Source organism: Microchirus variegatus (genome assembly GCF_963457635.1).
Source record: "Microchirus variegatus genome assembly, chromosome: 20".
Taxonomy (NCBI): domain Eukaryota; kingdom Metazoa; phylum Chordata; class Actinopteri; order Pleuronectiformes; family Soleidae; genus Microchirus; species Microchirus variegatus.
Window position 1 is genome coordinate 5096400 of NC_139821.1, and position 15751 is coordinate 5112150.

General features: G+C 47.0%; 1 protein-coding gene across 4 annotated transcripts in view; it reads left to right on the forward strand.

Annotated features, from left to right (window-relative positions):
* Nucleotides 1-15751, forward strand: part of kmt2e (lysine (K)-specific methyltransferase 2E) — a 28220-nt gene that overhangs the window by 9994 nt on the left and 2475 nt on the right. Inside the window, exons 3-23 of one of the 4 annotated variants that reach the window (XM_083907342.1) lie at nucleotides 2480-2594; nucleotides 3860-4089; nucleotides 4284-4423; nucleotides 5178-5359; nucleotides 5468-5506; nucleotides 5595-5795; nucleotides 5921-6051; nucleotides 6463-6580; nucleotides 6963-7072; nucleotides 7167-7425; nucleotides 8554-8652; nucleotides 10518-10589; nucleotides 11232-11417; nucleotides 12087-12404; nucleotides 12471-12806; nucleotides 12910-13060; nucleotides 13258-13484; nucleotides 13583-13639; nucleotides 14179-14823; nucleotides 15224-15543; nucleotides 15627-15706. In XM_083907342.1, the coding sequence (XP_083763468.1) occupies nucleotides 2480-2594; nucleotides 3860-4089; nucleotides 4284-4423; nucleotides 5178-5359; nucleotides 5468-5506; nucleotides 5595-5795; nucleotides 5921-6051; nucleotides 6463-6580; nucleotides 6963-7072; nucleotides 7167-7425; nucleotides 8554-8652; nucleotides 10518-10589; nucleotides 11232-11417; nucleotides 12087-12404; nucleotides 12471-12806; nucleotides 12910-13060; nucleotides 13258-13484; nucleotides 13583-13639; nucleotides 14179-14823; nucleotides 15224-15543; nucleotides 15627-15706 (4016 nt within the window). The remainder of the gene's footprint in view (nucleotides 1-2479; nucleotides 2595-3859; nucleotides 4090-4283; nucleotides 4424-5177; nucleotides 5360-5467; nucleotides 5507-5594; nucleotides 5796-5920; nucleotides 6052-6462; nucleotides 6581-6962; nucleotides 7073-7166; nucleotides 7426-8553; nucleotides 8653-10517; nucleotides 10590-11231; nucleotides 11418-12086; nucleotides 12405-12470; nucleotides 12807-12909; nucleotides 13061-13257; nucleotides 13485-13582; nucleotides 13640-14178; nucleotides 14824-15223; nucleotides 15544-15626; nucleotides 15707-15751) is intronic. The other 3 variants (XM_083907344.1, XM_083907343.1, XM_083907345.1) reach the window with 3 other exon arrangements.

Below are 15751 nucleotides of genomic sequence, written 5' to 3' on the forward strand. Positions count from 1 at the left end.
TTGCTATGGTCACCAGCCTGAGTGACAGGTGGCCCTCTCATAGATATGGCGTCTTAAAGAGCCCCACTGCACCCCCCCACCCACTCCTCCTCCTCTCGGAGCCCTGCTACAGGGGGTCGGAGTAAACCTTTGCCTTGACTCTGTCGTTCATTCTTTGTCCGTCCTCGGCCTGCGTCCCCGTCGCCTGCTGCAGACTTTATACAAAAGCAGATAACGAGCTTGAAAGGGGCTTCCACCTACTGCTGCGCAGGTCCCACAAGGACCGGATGGACAGACCGTAGCCGGACACACACATGCACGCACTCACACACGGCTAGTATTGTGTGTCAAGTGCACCAGCCAAGTGTGGAGCAGCGGGGCTGGCTACTCACCAGAGAAACAGCATCATGTCCTTTCCACATCCCCCTGAAGTCTGCAGCAGCGTGACCAGCTGTTGGCTAATGTAGTGTGCGTGTCCCCGGCGACACGCGCACACACAAAAGCTCGGGCGGCGTGCACGCGCACGTCGGCAGAACACGTAGTGTTGCCATGGCAGCGGGGTGAGAGCTCTTTCGGGGGGGGGGGTTGAAGGCGTCGCCTCTGGCTGTTCAGTGCTGCTCTTTTTCCCTCCCCTGCTGTTGATCTCTCCATACCCCACACACTCGTCCACTCTGCCTCTTTGCCCACCCTCAGCAGGTGTTTGCATTTCAAATGACGTCTGTTCCTGCCACCGTTAAATACCTGACATTTATTGGCCATAAATGGCACATAGCGCTGCTCGCTGCCATTTCGTCACCCAAATCACAACATTTACCGCTTTCGTTCGCGTGATGCAGGACATGATCGTGACTGAATGCAGGGCGACAGCCCCTCCCGCCCCATTGATGCGATGTGTACTCTTTTCACACCGTCGCCCCTCCTTTCCACTTCACGGGAGTGGAAATGTGAATGACATCAACTCTTCAGTAATGCATTCATACGTGGATACATTCAAACGTGCTCGCCTACTTCCCCACTGAACAGACTGGCTCGCATATTTGTTGCATTACCTTTTGTGTTTTTAGTACAACTGAGGAAGAGCGATTCCAAAAAAAAAAAACCTCCTGTATAATTAAGTGTAAAATTTAGTCTGATTAATGATTTATTAAGTGTGTGTTTGAGCTTAAATGTTTAATCCAATTTGTGTTGGTGACACATAATCTGTTATGTGTACACACACGCACACACATTCAAACCCTCACACCTTCCCTTGGGTCCGCCCCCTGTCTTCATGCATGCACTTACGTTTTCACTTTGAGTGGTGATACATACAGGAAGTGTTTGCATTGTGCTCTTACGGCATGCAGCACGAGCAAAAGGGCTGGGGAACAAGGCAGCGTGTCACCACTTTACCTTCAGGCTTTACTAAGAAAGGAGGTGAGTTTTTTTTTGTGAGGAGAGCTTAAGGGATACGGTTCTTGAGTTTTAAAACTTTTAAGGGTCAAAAATACTCAACTTGGTTGTCGTCTAGATCGTCTTTCCACTGCTTTTGTCTGGAGTGAGGGTTTCAGAAACGTGTCGGTTACGCTGTTAAGCTGTCAAACATGCTGCACGCTCCCAATCTTTGCGCACAGAAAGTTTACTTAAGTGAGTTTGTTGAAGGAAACACATTCATGAGCTGTCGTATAAAGTTAAAGCATAATGTCCTGACCTTGGATCAGTTTTGTAGACGGGACTTTTTAAAAAAAGGAGAGGGTCAAAGTGATGTTTTTGCATGATTTAAACATGAACACATGGATGTCTGACTTCCATTTAAGCATTTTACTTTCAGCTCTCCCGCTCTTTCTCTCATATCTCTGAGTTTATCTTGCTTATCTAATATTGCTCAGTCTCTTCTTAAGTTTTCACCTCTTCCCCTTTTTTCCCTGTTGATTATTTTGTCTCTTGCTATTCGTTTTTTTTTGCCAGTTCCACTTCCCTCTTCCTCTTGAGCCTCCCTAAGCAACTGAGGAATAGATTAATCGTGTCATAATAAAGGTGGGTTGGTCTCAAATGGCCAAACAGGCTCTCTCTCTCTCTCTCTCTGCAGCTGCACTGCGATCTAAAGTGGATTTACTGGTTTGTGAATAAGCTCAGAAGTGACTTTGTTTGTTGTTTTGTTCGAGAACGGGCGGGAACACATGTTTCTGATAATCGCCTGTCATGTCGAGTCGGGGCCCAGGGGTGAAATAACTCATTTTCCACATAGGTTATTTTGAGATTTGTCTGTTATCTCAGGCTCGAGTTTGACAGGCTGACGTTTTATTGACTTTGTCAGCGACCTACAGCCCCTGAATCCCGACAATGTCACTGTCATCGCCGTAGCAATGAACCCTTCGGGTCACAACACGTGTGTGTCACCGGTTTCCCAGTCCCTTAAGAGGGCCCTCTTGACGCAGACAATCCCAGTGTAAACCGTGTTGTTTTTGAAGTTTTTGCAGTAAACGGTAACGTGTGTTCTTTTGTTTGTGTTGCCGCCCAGCAGACCAGAATCCGTGGAGGCCGGTCCTGTGGTCGTGGAAAAGTCCAGCTACCCACACCAGATCTACAGCAGCAGTTCTCACCATTCCCACAGTTACATTGGCCTGCCTTATGCTGTGAGTGTACACACACACACACACACACACAGTTTCTTCTCTCTCTCTTTACAAATAACCCACTCACCTTAATCCCTCTCTGTCTGTTAATCATTGAACGTGCCATGACCGACTCCCTTTTAGGTTCAGATAACACTGACCTGTTGCGGATGCGAATTAAGACACTCGTATAGCTACATTAATCACCAACTACGTTTGTAATTGATTAATCCTTTAGCTCGATGTTAAAGCAGAACAGTTTATGGCTTCATTCTGTTTTCCCCTTATATTATACTATAAAAATGTTTTCTATGATGCAATAATCAGATGATTCAAGATGTTCAGTCACTAAATCTGTGTTATTTGTTAAAAGGGTCAATATTTCACAAATCTGATGCAAAACATTGACTTACTACTATGAATTGATGTTGAATCGTCATCACCCAGCAACTAATTCAAATCAATAGTCAAATAAAACGTGCTTTGTTAGTTACACTGACGAAAGCTGGAGGAAATGAAGTTCCTTTTTATACGTTATATCCCGTAATTAGAATATAAAAAATGGAACTTTGTTGTATATGTGTATTCTAACAAATTATTATTTTCAAAATCCTTTGTCTATAAAATGCAGGAAAGTTTGTCATGAAGACCTTTGGAAAACACAGCGTCCTCAAATCCTTGTTTTTTGGCGACAAACCAAAGTTATTTATTTGTTCCTACATTGAGGAGCAAAGGAATTCAATCCAACTTTATTTATAAAGCACTTTAAAAACAGCTGGAACAAAGTGCTGTACATCAGAGATAAATGAATAAAAACAAATAAAGCATACGAACGTGTGACCTGATGGACCTAAGAACAAAGAATAAAACATACAATAAAACAATAAAAATACTTTAGGAAATGTATAACAACGCAAATAAACAGGTCATACAATAAAACTATAAAAAAGATTTTTAAAAAAACGTCTCATACTATATTGAAAGCCGATACGATACTGATCAGATATCGGAAAGATGAAACTTTTAAAATCAGATACAATCCAAAAATCCCATGCATTACATTCTCCACTGTTCACAGATAGTAAATAACACAGTACACAACTGGAGAATAATGTCTTTAGAGTCACCATCAGTATTGGTAGATACTGGAGGTCGCTATAGTCAAAAATGGTATCAAGCCAACCGCAGTAGTGGGATTAATTGTCAGTTAATCGTTGCACCTGTGCTGTTCAAATGTGAACAAACCGCTGATAATTAAGCGTTGGCCACCTTGTGTCTTCCTCCAGGACCATAATTATGGGGCGCGGCCCCCACCTACGCCGCCGGCATCCCCTCCTCCCTCCATGTTGATACGGCAAGTCGAGGGAGGGTTGTTTGTACCAGGGGGACAGGACGACGCTTCCAGGGGCACCACGCTCAGCACGTCGGAGGATGGCAGCTACGGAGCCGACATCACCCGCTGCATCTGTGGATTCACCCACGATGACGGCTACATGATCTGCTGTGACAAGTGCAGGTAAAGGAAAGCAGAGCCCTGACTCATGCGAGGAGTCGCACGCCTTCACTAGCTTCACCGTTTGCTACCTGTGCCTTTGTGTGACTTTAATGAGTGGGATGAGTCAGACCTCTGTTCTTTTACTTTTAACCGCACGGCAAGACGGCAACTTAAAAGTTCACGTGAAAACTTTTTCCCCCCCCTCGTTTTCTCAGTGCCTGGCAACATATAGACTGCATGGGCATCGACAGGCAGAACATTCCTGAGACCTATCTGTGTGAAAGCTGCCAACCAAGACAGTTGGACAAGGAGAGGGCCATCCTTCTCCAGACCAGGAAACGCGAATGTTTGTCTGGTAAGAGCGACTACTTTTAGATCCTCCATGGTTTTGTTTACCCTTTTTAAAGACATTGTAAACACACTGATCTTGACATAAGCTGTGTTCAGTTATCATGTAAGCTGCCAGATACAGAGACCTGGATTTGAACAGTACGTCCAGAAAGGTGAAAGCGGTGATTCTCGTAGATCTTTCAGTTCTGTTTGCTGCAGTAAATGACCTGCTTGTTGGTGAACAATGCAGGTTGTAGGCCGTGTTAGTGTACGGCCTCCTCCCCCCTGCAGGCTTATCCATATTTTGTACAGCATGAGACTGGGACACGCTGACACCTGGTGGACAAGTTGTGAAGCATCTTTATTCTCGTCTATGCTGTAATGTGTTGTATCCTACAGTATTTTACTTCAGTTGGTCTTGCTTTTGTAGCTTTTTAAGAGACATATCTTTATACATTTGCATTCCTTCATCTAAATAAAAAAATGTCTCTTTCTAGAGCTTTTACATTAAATAATAAACTGAACAAACAAAGCAATGTCACACATTCATTCATCTTTGAAGATATTTTCCTTAAACACACCCTTCTTATACGTATAACCATTTTCTTAAAGAGGTGACTAGTAATGATAGTAACAGTAGTGAGTGAAAAAATTAAATAGTATCCATCAGATCAAATCAGGTCTCAAATCAGGTTTGAAGCTTCTGTTTTCAACGAAAACCTTTCCATTGTGTGAATTTGGTTAATAATTTTAAACCATCCGTTGTCTTGCTTTCTCAGATGGGGACACGAGTGCTACAGAGAGTGGAGATGAGGTGCCGCTAGAGCTGTACTCCACCTTCCAACACACGCCCACCACCATCACCCTGACGACTGGGCGCCTCGGCCATAAACAGGCTGATAAAAAACGTAAAAAGAGCGGCGATAAGGAGCCTCCGGCTTCTTCTGCACGAGCTAAGAAGGTCCGTATTGAGTCATTACCGCCACACAGTACAATCTTGTAAATAAAAGCATGTGTTGCATACTTATAATGAACATTTCAATGCTTATCTAAGGCTGTTTTTCAACAGGCCTTTCGCGAGGGATCGAGAAAGTCCTCGAGAGTAAAGGTAAACCCTCACAACTGTCTGTAAAATAGCAGAAAACAAAGATAGACTTGAAAAATTAACCCCCCCCCCCATCGATGGTTACTTTCAGGGTGCAGCTCCAGAGCAGGAGCCAACAGAGCACCCGTCTCTGTGGGAGAACAAGATCAAGACGTGGATGGAGCGGTACGAGGAGGCCAGCAGCAATCAGTACAGCGAAGACGTCCAGGTCCTGTTGCGCGTTAAGGAGCAAGGCGACGGCAAAAGCCTGGCGTACAACACACATCCTGCCTCTTTTAAACCACCCGTGGAGGTAAATATGCACCATCATAAAGTCTGTAGTGATCTGCCAGTCTGCAAAAAGCTAACTCTTGAGTCATTTAATGGATGTGAGACACAGAGTTTGTGCTAATATCTGGCTTTAACTCCCTGTTGCAGAGTCAAGTACAGAAGAACAAGAAGATCCTCAAAGCAGTGCGAGACTTGGCCCCCGACTCCCTCATCATCGAGTACCGGGGGAAGTTCATGCTTCGACAGCAATTCGAGGCCAATGGTTACTTCTTCAAGAGGTCAGTGCGTTTTAAGAGATTTCACTTATTTTGGTTTGTGCGCTGTGGATTTAAACGGTTGCTAAATGCTACTGTACTCAACCACATGAGATCGTATCAGGATTATGTTTTTAATGGATTGAACACGTGTCTGATGTCAGTCAGTGTGTGATTCAACGTCTACATGTTGCTATCATTGCTAATAATTTTTGTTGTTGGAGGCTACAAATAAATCAATGATTTGTTCCTGAGGATGGATTGCGTTCATGCATGCTCAGGAATGTGGTGTTTGTGGATGGATGGGGGGAGCGTTGAGACCTGTATTTCTGGCATGTGACTGGATCGACCAAGACGGATAATACCAGATGTCTGCGAGGGCGAGAAAAAGTGCACTGTAGTGTTTTTTTAACATCTTGTTTTTCCCCCTTCCAGGCCATACCCGTTTGTATTATTTTATTCCAAATTTGATGGGGTGGAGATGTGCGTGGACGCCCGCAGCTTCGGCAACGAGGCGCGCTTCATTCGTCGCTCCTGTACTCCCAATTCTGAGGTGAGGACACAGGCAGAGAAATACTTTTATTGTCCTAACAAAAAAAAAACACTGATGCTTAATCGTGCTGTGTAGCGATGGGGCCGATCCGATCCACACGTAATTCATGAATCGTAAATTTCTGATCAAACTGTAGAGATTTTTGTTCCGATCAATCTGTGCTTTAATGTTGTCTGCTGCAATGTCTCCACAAGTGATTCCCTGACTGCAAAAAGTGGAATGGATGTCATGAACGGAGGCGTGTCGCAATGAGACGCGGAGTAATGATGCACGCCTCTGTTCAGGAAGTCCATTCCACAGTTTACAGCCAGCTAGCAGGTGAGCATTGTGGATCGGCGCATCCCTAGTGCTGTTTACTTATATTTTTCCAAATCTGTCTCAGGTGCGGCACGTCATAGAGGACGGAATGCTCCATTTGTACATCTACTCACTGCGGCCCATCATTAAGGGCACGGAGATCACCATTGGCTTTGATTTCGACTATGGCAGCTGGTGAGCAACGAGGAATAAACTGCTGCACGCAGAGCCACGAGCAACTGGTTTTATAGTCTAATTTCCCGTTGTGGTTTCTCCCGTTTATGTGCAGTAAATACAAGGTGGACTGTGCCTGTGTGAAGGGGAACCAGGAATGCCCGGTGCTCAAGCACAACCTGGAGCCCACGGAGAACTTGGTCTCTGTGGGCGGCCGGCGCCGCTGTAGTCGCAAGGACAAGGACATGATGGTGCGGGACGACCTGGGCCAGAACCAGAACATGGGTCTGGACGGCGAGGGGAGGAGCAAGAGTGTCGGCGACTGCAAACAGAGGAAACTGTCTCCCCTCCGCCTCTCCATCTCCAACAACCAGGTAAGATGCCGATTTGACACGGAATGGACGTCAAATAACTGCTCATTTTTTACATGGTTAGATGTTTATTGTTTAAAATACACTACCGCTCAAAAGCTTGGGGTCACCTATGCAATTTGTTTTGGATTAAAAGTCACACTTTTATTCATCCAAAGAGTTCCAAAATGAATGGAAAATATAGTCAAGACAATAAAAATAATAATAATGATAATAATAATAAAGAACCAGCAAAACTGTTTCAGCTGTGATAACATCCTTGCACAAGGGTTTTCTAATCATCCAATAGCCTTCTCACGCGATTAGCCGCCTCTATACACCTATCTACATATTCCATTGAAAACCAGACGTTTGCAGCTAGAATAGTCGTTTACCGCATTAACAATGTTTAGAGTTTATTTCTGATTCCTTGAAAACAAAGTGCTTTTCCTTCAAAAATAAGGACATTTCTCAGTGACCCCAAACTTGGGAACGCCAGTGTACATCCTCTTTTATGTTGTATGCATCCATTTGTTTCAATTGTGGAATAGTCAATGCATGTGTTTTCATTTGTTTCTCTGTACATCCTCTTCAGTTCCCTATTCCCCCCCCCTACCCCCATCATCCATTTACACATTTGCTTTTGTCCCTCTCAGGGAATTATTTTGAGGCTGTAGTTCAGCTTTTTTCCTGTGTTGCAGCCCATAATCTGAGAGCCCACTTAATGATATGTTAACTACAACATCATTTTTAAGTACCATCTGTCACTGGCTACATTTAAAGAGAGCATTTAAACTTAATTTGAGCACATCGACTTCAGAGAGGTCACTGTTATCTGACCATTCTTGACCTCAGCTGCGAGGAAGAGAAGGATGATGGGATGTCTTCGGTACATTAAATCACTATACCCCTGACAAAAGTTCACACATGAGGATAGGGGCATATGCCAGCTGCTGCAGTGTTGATGTATTCTGAAGACGAGCGAGGATCAGGTGTGTTTTTAGAGACAGACACAGTAACACACACAGTTTTCAGATGACTCCCTTGTCCCCCACCTCCTCTCTCCTCCACTCTTTAACTGTCTCCCTCTCAGTCTGTAGCCAGACTAAATGATGATAAAGAGCCGTACCCCACTGTGCCCTCCTCTTACAGGATCCTGAGTTATATGAGGATCTTGAAGACAAAACCTCCGTTAGCAATGAAGTAGAGATGGAGTCAGAAGAGCAGATTGCAGAGAGGAGGAGGAAGATGGTAAGTGTGCCAAGCTAGGGGCTACAGCTTTTTTGTGTTTGTTTTTTTTAATTGCTATGCAGGCGCCCAGTGAGGAAGAGCAAAAAATAAAAATGTCCCCCTGTTGCTCTCGCCGTGGACTCGACTCGTCTGCTCAGGGCGCTGTGGCTTGGATAGGAGCTACTGCCTTCTGCCTCTCTTCCTAAAACTTAGCCTCCTCTTCATCCCTCAGCTACTGCTCGCTCTCCCACCATTGTCAGTGCCACTGTCGCTGTTTTACTCAGCCCTATGTTGTTATCCCCTCCCACCCGCCCTCCCTTTATTTTTATTTCCTGACTTTGCTCTTCTTTCCCCCCTCACAGTACTGACGCGTTACGCTCATGAGTCATTACTCAATGACATTTATTTTCCCCCTTATTTTTGTCACAATGTTAGAAAATGGATTGGCCTCCAGCACAAACACCGTTCCCCGTCAGTGGGAAACAAAACCGTAAAACTGAGGAAAAAAAGTTTCACGGTGTATAAACTGCACAATGTGCTCTCCTCACCTTCTTTGCGGCCACTTAAAATGAAAAAAAAAAACACCCATTACTGATTCAGCCATTCGTACTTTACTTTTCCCCCCTCTGTCAAACAGCCTTTATGCCCAGAGCGATTGCGTCAAACGGCCACAGGCGAACGAGCGCCGCTACACTACACTGACTCACATCTACACGCATGCTGGGTATTACCCTGTAGTCAGCTCCATTACACACGCACACACTGGACCAAAAGTGCTGACTCATCTTTGGCCAAATGTACAGTTCTGCTAATGGCCAGAGAGGGATGGATAGATGAGGGTAGAGAAAAGAGAGAGAGAGAGAGTAGGGGGGGACTGCACCGACTTTGGGAGATCCAATGGTCTGCACCGTGTGGAATGTTCTGTTCATGCGTTCACACTGCGCCTGACACAGGAGATGTAGATGCATGTGGTTGCTGTAAATTCATGCTCCGACAAGGTGTTAGGGAGATAACACCAGTGTGTGTTGAAGTGATATATTACCTCCATAAACTATGTGGGAGGCTCCTCTTATTCAATATTTGCCTGTGTAGGACAGATTTTTATTATTTTTTTTATTGTAGTAATGTTGGCCATGTTACTTTTTTTTGCCAAGCCGAAGACTCTTTTGTGATGATAGGTGTTCTGTGATAACACAGACTTGGAGAGCTTATTATAATATGGCAGGTGTGACCTGGAAAGCGTATCAAAAATACACACCTCTGTCCTAATTTTACAACAATTATTTAAGTTTTCATTTAAATGTCTAGCTACAGTATCGCCACAAGTGATGAATCACAGTGCTACAAATCCACAGTATGTGCGTCAGTGTTTTAACTGTGCCATTCAGAACTATTGTTTGACGCTTTTACACAACCAAATATTTTTAACTTTCACAGCACACACTCACACTATTTAAAGGGCAGGCTTTAAAAAAAGCTTTCTAACTAGGGCTGGGCATCTTTACTGGTCCGGTTTATATAGTATCTAGTAAAAGAGCAACCCCTCTACCCATTCCCCTCGACACTAGGAACGCGTTTACGGCCACGGTTGCCACGGTAACCCCACATACAAATCGAAGTGGCTCGTTTAGTCATACGTCTGTCGTATTCCGACCAAAATCTCTCGCGTTGCTCGTCCAAACGCGGTCAAAGTCGGCAATGCCCGTACTAAGTCACCTGTCAAACAAACCATTCCACAGACAGAAGCTCCTTAAATTAATAGAAATGTACATGGCTACTTCAGCGTAGTAGAGTCATGAAGGCGGGATCTTTCCAATGTGTGTGAAGCCATGTTCAGGGGGAGCGTGTCTCTTCTAAACTGGGCTATCTCTTTATCGAACATTCAGGCCAGCCCAGCGGAGCAGTCCCATCTCCCAGTCGGGGCGGCTTCCAGCTGGAAGGGACTGAAACACAAGGAGGTAAATTTGACCCCTTAGATAGCCGAACCCCCCTACCCCCCCACTCCATCCATTTAACCAGCCTTTCAACCCCCCCAGATCTCTGAGAGGTGACCTGATTGACAAGCATCATAACAGACACCAAACACCTTCAGCCTGACTTTTACAGACATTGGGGGGGGTGTTGTCTTAATATGTTTTCCGTGGTATGAATTAACTTCCATAGGGCTGCTCTGTCAGAAGGTGGAGATCTTTGAATATGGTGGAGGTTCGCCATGGTTTCCTCTTTTTTTTTGTTTGTTGTTGTGGCACAATTATACACATACAAGAACACATTGAACAGGTTGCTTCACAATCTCGTCCCAGTTACTTTTTCCACACAAACTCTTCACATTTTCCCTGTCGCTTCTGTCCGACCTCCTTTTTCTTTCGCTTATTGTGAAAGACGGGGGGGGGGTCACTTTCTCACTTGTCTCTGCACTTGGCTGTCCGTGAGAAAGGCTATTTCTGTGCAGCACACATTAACCCTTTGCAATCCTACCTCTGGGACGCTGTTGGTGAGTTTGTGTTCCATGGTCTAATGTTTATGCTCATTCTCCCTCACCCACCCCCCTTTATTTTTTGCTCCCCCTCCCACCAAACCCTACAACTAAACCTCTCCAGACACGAGAAGAGAGGAAAATGGAGGCCATCCTGCAAGCCTTTGCACGCATGGAGAAGAGGGAGAAACGCAGGGAGCAGGCCCTGGAGCGAATTGGCAGCGTCAAGACCGAGGTCGGAGGCCGCAGCGACATCAAGGAAGAGCCTCCAGCTACGCCCGAGACGGCAGATTCTCCAACTGTCATGCAGGTGAGAGCTGAGGCTTTTCAAAAACCTTGTTGTTGGGTGGGGTTTACTTTTGAATGTTGGGTGACACGAATACTTCACAAATCACACGCTGAAGCCAGATCCTGTTTTCAAAGTAGCCTGTGTTCTTCTAACTTTGGCAAACAAAGAACCTTCTCATGAAACGGCGTTTCCATGACGACTGACCGGAAAAAGACTCGCGTGACGTCATGTTTACGTGACTCCTGATTCGTTAAAATTAGTCGCTAAACTTTAAAAACAGAGGCACACGTGCAGTACACAGGTACGCTGGTTATTGGTAGCGCTGCTCTTTTCGTTTAATAAACGGACCGCTCCAGTTTGACCGTAGGTGTGCTAACGGAGCTCACGCAGCTAACGGAGCTCACGCAGCTAACGGAGCTCACGCAGCTAACGGAGCTCATGCAGCTCACGCAGCTAACGGAGCTAACTGGTAAACGGTGCCTGGACTCCGGTGCCGCCGCACATAAACATGACGTCACACGTGTCTTTTTCCGGTCAGTTGTCATGGAAACGCGTCATGCGCTAACGTTTGCTAACCACCGTTACCGCATTAGCGTGCCCAGCAATAATATTTAATAATGGGTCATTTCAAACATCAACACCCGTAGCACTGTGCTGTTTTCTGAACGGTCAATACCTTTCTTGTCATAGCCTCTTCTGGAGGTGAAAGAGGAGCCAGGATTAAAGCCGGCAAAGGTGAAAGGCTCGCGAAACAGGAAGAGTTTCTCAAGGAACCGCACGCACATCGGCCAACAGCGCCGGCGAGCTCGCACCATCAGCACCTGCTCCGACTTGCCTCCGGGCTCCCCAACCGAGTCTGTGGAGCCTCTGACCAACGAAGCCTCTGAAGGAGACACGCCCACTGCACCAGAGCCAGAGGCTATCTGTGCCCAAGCACCGGACTCCAGCCCTCCACACAGCGGCTCACCTGCACCCGAGAGACACCGCAAAAACTTCAAAACTAAAAAGGTACAACGAAAAAAAATTGATTTTTATTACTCTGTTGTTTCCGTCTTTAATTTATCTTTCTTTTAGACGTCGTCCTACATCTTCTCAAACTCTTCTCCGCAGCACTTTGTCAGCGAATGGGTGGGAGAGAAGCAGCCGGATCGTGTTGCGGTGCGAACCCCTGAACCGGCCCCGGAGAGACCCCTGAGAATAAGCAGCGACCCCGAAGTACTTGCCACGCAGCTGAACGCCTTACCGGGCATGGCCTGCTCGCCGCAGGTCTACAGCACGCCCAAACACTACGTCCGTTTCTCGTCCCCGTTCCTGGCAAACCGCAGTCCCACCACTCCTGGAGTCCCCACGGGAAGACGACGGTCCAGGGAACTGCAAGAAACGCTGCCATCCACAGGCTCCTGCAAGAAGGTACGCAGTCACCGACTTTTGATTTTACTTCCATCATCTACGAGTATGTAGTCGCTGTTTTGGAAACATTTCCACTTACATTGCTCTTCTTCTTTTCCAACAGCGATGGTTGAAGCAGGCTCTGGAGGAGGAGGGCTCCACCAGCCCGGCGAGACGACCGAGCCTCTTCATGCCTAGCGAAGGTTCTCTCAGCCCTTCCATTAACGGAGACTCTGACAGTCCTCTGCCCTACAATGGCACCTGCTCGCTACCAGGTACGCCCCTCGTGACGACTGAAGTTCCCTCGCACACTTTTATCGAGCGCCCGGTCAGGACTTAAGTGCTGGTTACTCGGAGTGATGCCTGTTATAAACCCTGTCACTCAACACTTTTGATTACTGAGCACCGGGTGTGAAGGACACATTGCAAAAGTCACAAACACACTTTTCTTTTTTCTGTGTGCTTCTTCCAGAGTTGCCCACACCTTTGAAAAAGCGACGCCTGTGTCCGTTGGACGCCTGCATGTCCGAGAGCTCCACGCCGTACGGCTCTCCTTGTGCCACGCCCACCAGGACGGACCCGGCCGAGGCGCCATCGACGCCCGTCTTACTGGCGACTCCGCCGCGTCCTCGGACGGAGGAGTGCAGTACAGACCACTTACCCAGCACGCCAACACAGACACTTAGTGCTCCTCAGGAGGTAAAGTCGCCTGTACGCGAAGGTCACCTCCTGTTTGTGTGTGTGAGAGGGAGAGAAAGAACTAGAATTGATGAAGTGTTTTTTTTTTTATTTCATAGAGTGAATCTTCAGTGGAGAGCTCACCGGAGGTCAGCCGGAAACCCAGTGTGCAAGAGGTAATTACATATGACACAGCGCACTTGAACACATCAACAGTGGACCTTTCCAGTTCGAATATAGGCGCTAAAGGAGCTAATGGTGCTAACTGGCACGTAAACATGACGTCACACGTGTCTTTTTCTGGTCAGTCGTCATTGAAAACACGTCATGTGTTTACTGCGTTGTTGGTGGTTAACGCATGATGCGTCTCCATGACGACTGACTGGAAAAAGACGTGCGCGACGTCATGTTTACGTGACCCCCGACTTGTTAAAATGAGTCTCTAAAATAACGCGAAACTTTAAAAACGGAGGCCCACATACGCAGTTACACAGCTACACTGGTTATTTGTAGCGCTGCTCTTTTCGTTGAATAAACAGACCGCTCCAGTTCGACTGTGGGCGCGCTAACAGTGCTAAAGGAGCTAACAGAGCTAACTGGTAAACGGTGCCTGGACTCGTGCGCTAACGTTGGCACCGTTAACACTAGCACTATTGTGTATTATTAGCCTCCTTTTTGTGGTGACAGATCACTTATCCCTCTTTTCTTTTTTCAGGCCGATCGTCCTCCTTCGTTAGTCACCTCTCCGTGCATCATGGCTCCCAGCTCAGACGGACCCCCGACAGAACCCAAGGTGCCAGTTGCGGAGAGTCCACAGCCTCCGGTGGCGGCGGCAGCAGCGGCGGCAGCAGCGGCGGCAGCAGCGGCGGCAGCAGCGGCGCCAGCAGCAGCAGCAGCAGCAGCAGCAGCAGCAGCAGCAGCAGCAGAGTCCAAGGACTGCGGCGAGGACCTAGCCGACGGCGGCGGAGTCGTCGAGGGCAATAGCGAGCCTTCCTCGTCGACAGAGACTTGCGCTTCCTCTTTTCCCGGCTGGATCAAAAGCCCGGAGAGAGCGCCGACTGGAGCAGCTGGCCTGAACTTCTCCCCAGTCAACTCGAACTTAAGGGACCTCACGCCGTCGCACACCCTGGAGCCTCTGGCAGCTCCGTTCAGGCCCGAGGCTGCAGCTGGGACTGCAGCGGTGTCCGCAGCAGGCACCGGGCCTTTGGTTAGCCCTCAGCCCCCCTTCAGTGAAGGTCAGGGGCAGCTGTTTTATCCTTGCTCTGAGGAGGGAAGCGCACTCGGATTCTCGCGTTCGCTGAGCGGCGACGGCGCCGGTGAGGCTGGTGGATCGGCTCAGAACCCTCCACAGAAGAAAAAGGTACATTTTCAGAAGCCATCAAAAGTTTTGTGCATCTTTTCAAAAAGACCTATTGAATTTATTCATCTTAAAACAGCCTTGAGTATTTTTTTTATAATGATTTATCAAATGCCTCTCACAGCAATATGTTATTTCATTTATGTTCATTGTGTAAAATGGTAAAATATTCTGCAGACCAGTAAATAGTGGAATTGAAATCAGTGTCCGATTGAAGAGTATATTGAAATATCTGTTGATCACTTTAACAGTTACTGTTTTTACCACCTGTAGATTATCTGCTAACTGAGAATATAATATAATCTGTATCACAGTCTTTTCCTTTGTCTCTGTGATTGTGCAAATGCTGCCCTCTAGTGGTCTTTTTCATCAATAACATGGAGGTTGTCTGCGTCGTTCCCAGGTTTCCCTGCTCGAGTACAGAAAGCGTCAGCGAGAAGCTCGCCGCAGCGGCTCCAAGAACGAGTGCAGCTCTCCCGTTTCCACCGTGCCGCCTCTGACCGTGGACGCCTTTCCCGTGGCCCTCGAGGCCGCCAGCGAACCCCCTCCACCTCCTGCTCCCACAATGCCGTGCAGCAGCAGTAGCAGCAGCAGCAACAACAGCAGCAACATCGCCAACACCATCCCGGTGGCAGCCACCACTGCCACAGTCAAGGACCTGCAAACTCCAGAGGAGGCAGAGGCTGCTGCAGAGAAAGGAGAGAAGGATGGAGAAGGACAGTGGTGAGAGATCTAAAAATAGTAAAACAAACGCATATTTATTTATAAAATCACTGAACATTAAATGTGAAAAGGTCTCTTTTCAGGACGTCGTCGACTTCTGTGGAGCAGGCGCGAGAGCGGAGCTACCACAGAGCTCTGCTGCTGAGCAAGGACAAAGACGGAGGTGAGGACGAAGACAGCGACTCAGTCGTGTGCATTCCTTTTTTTT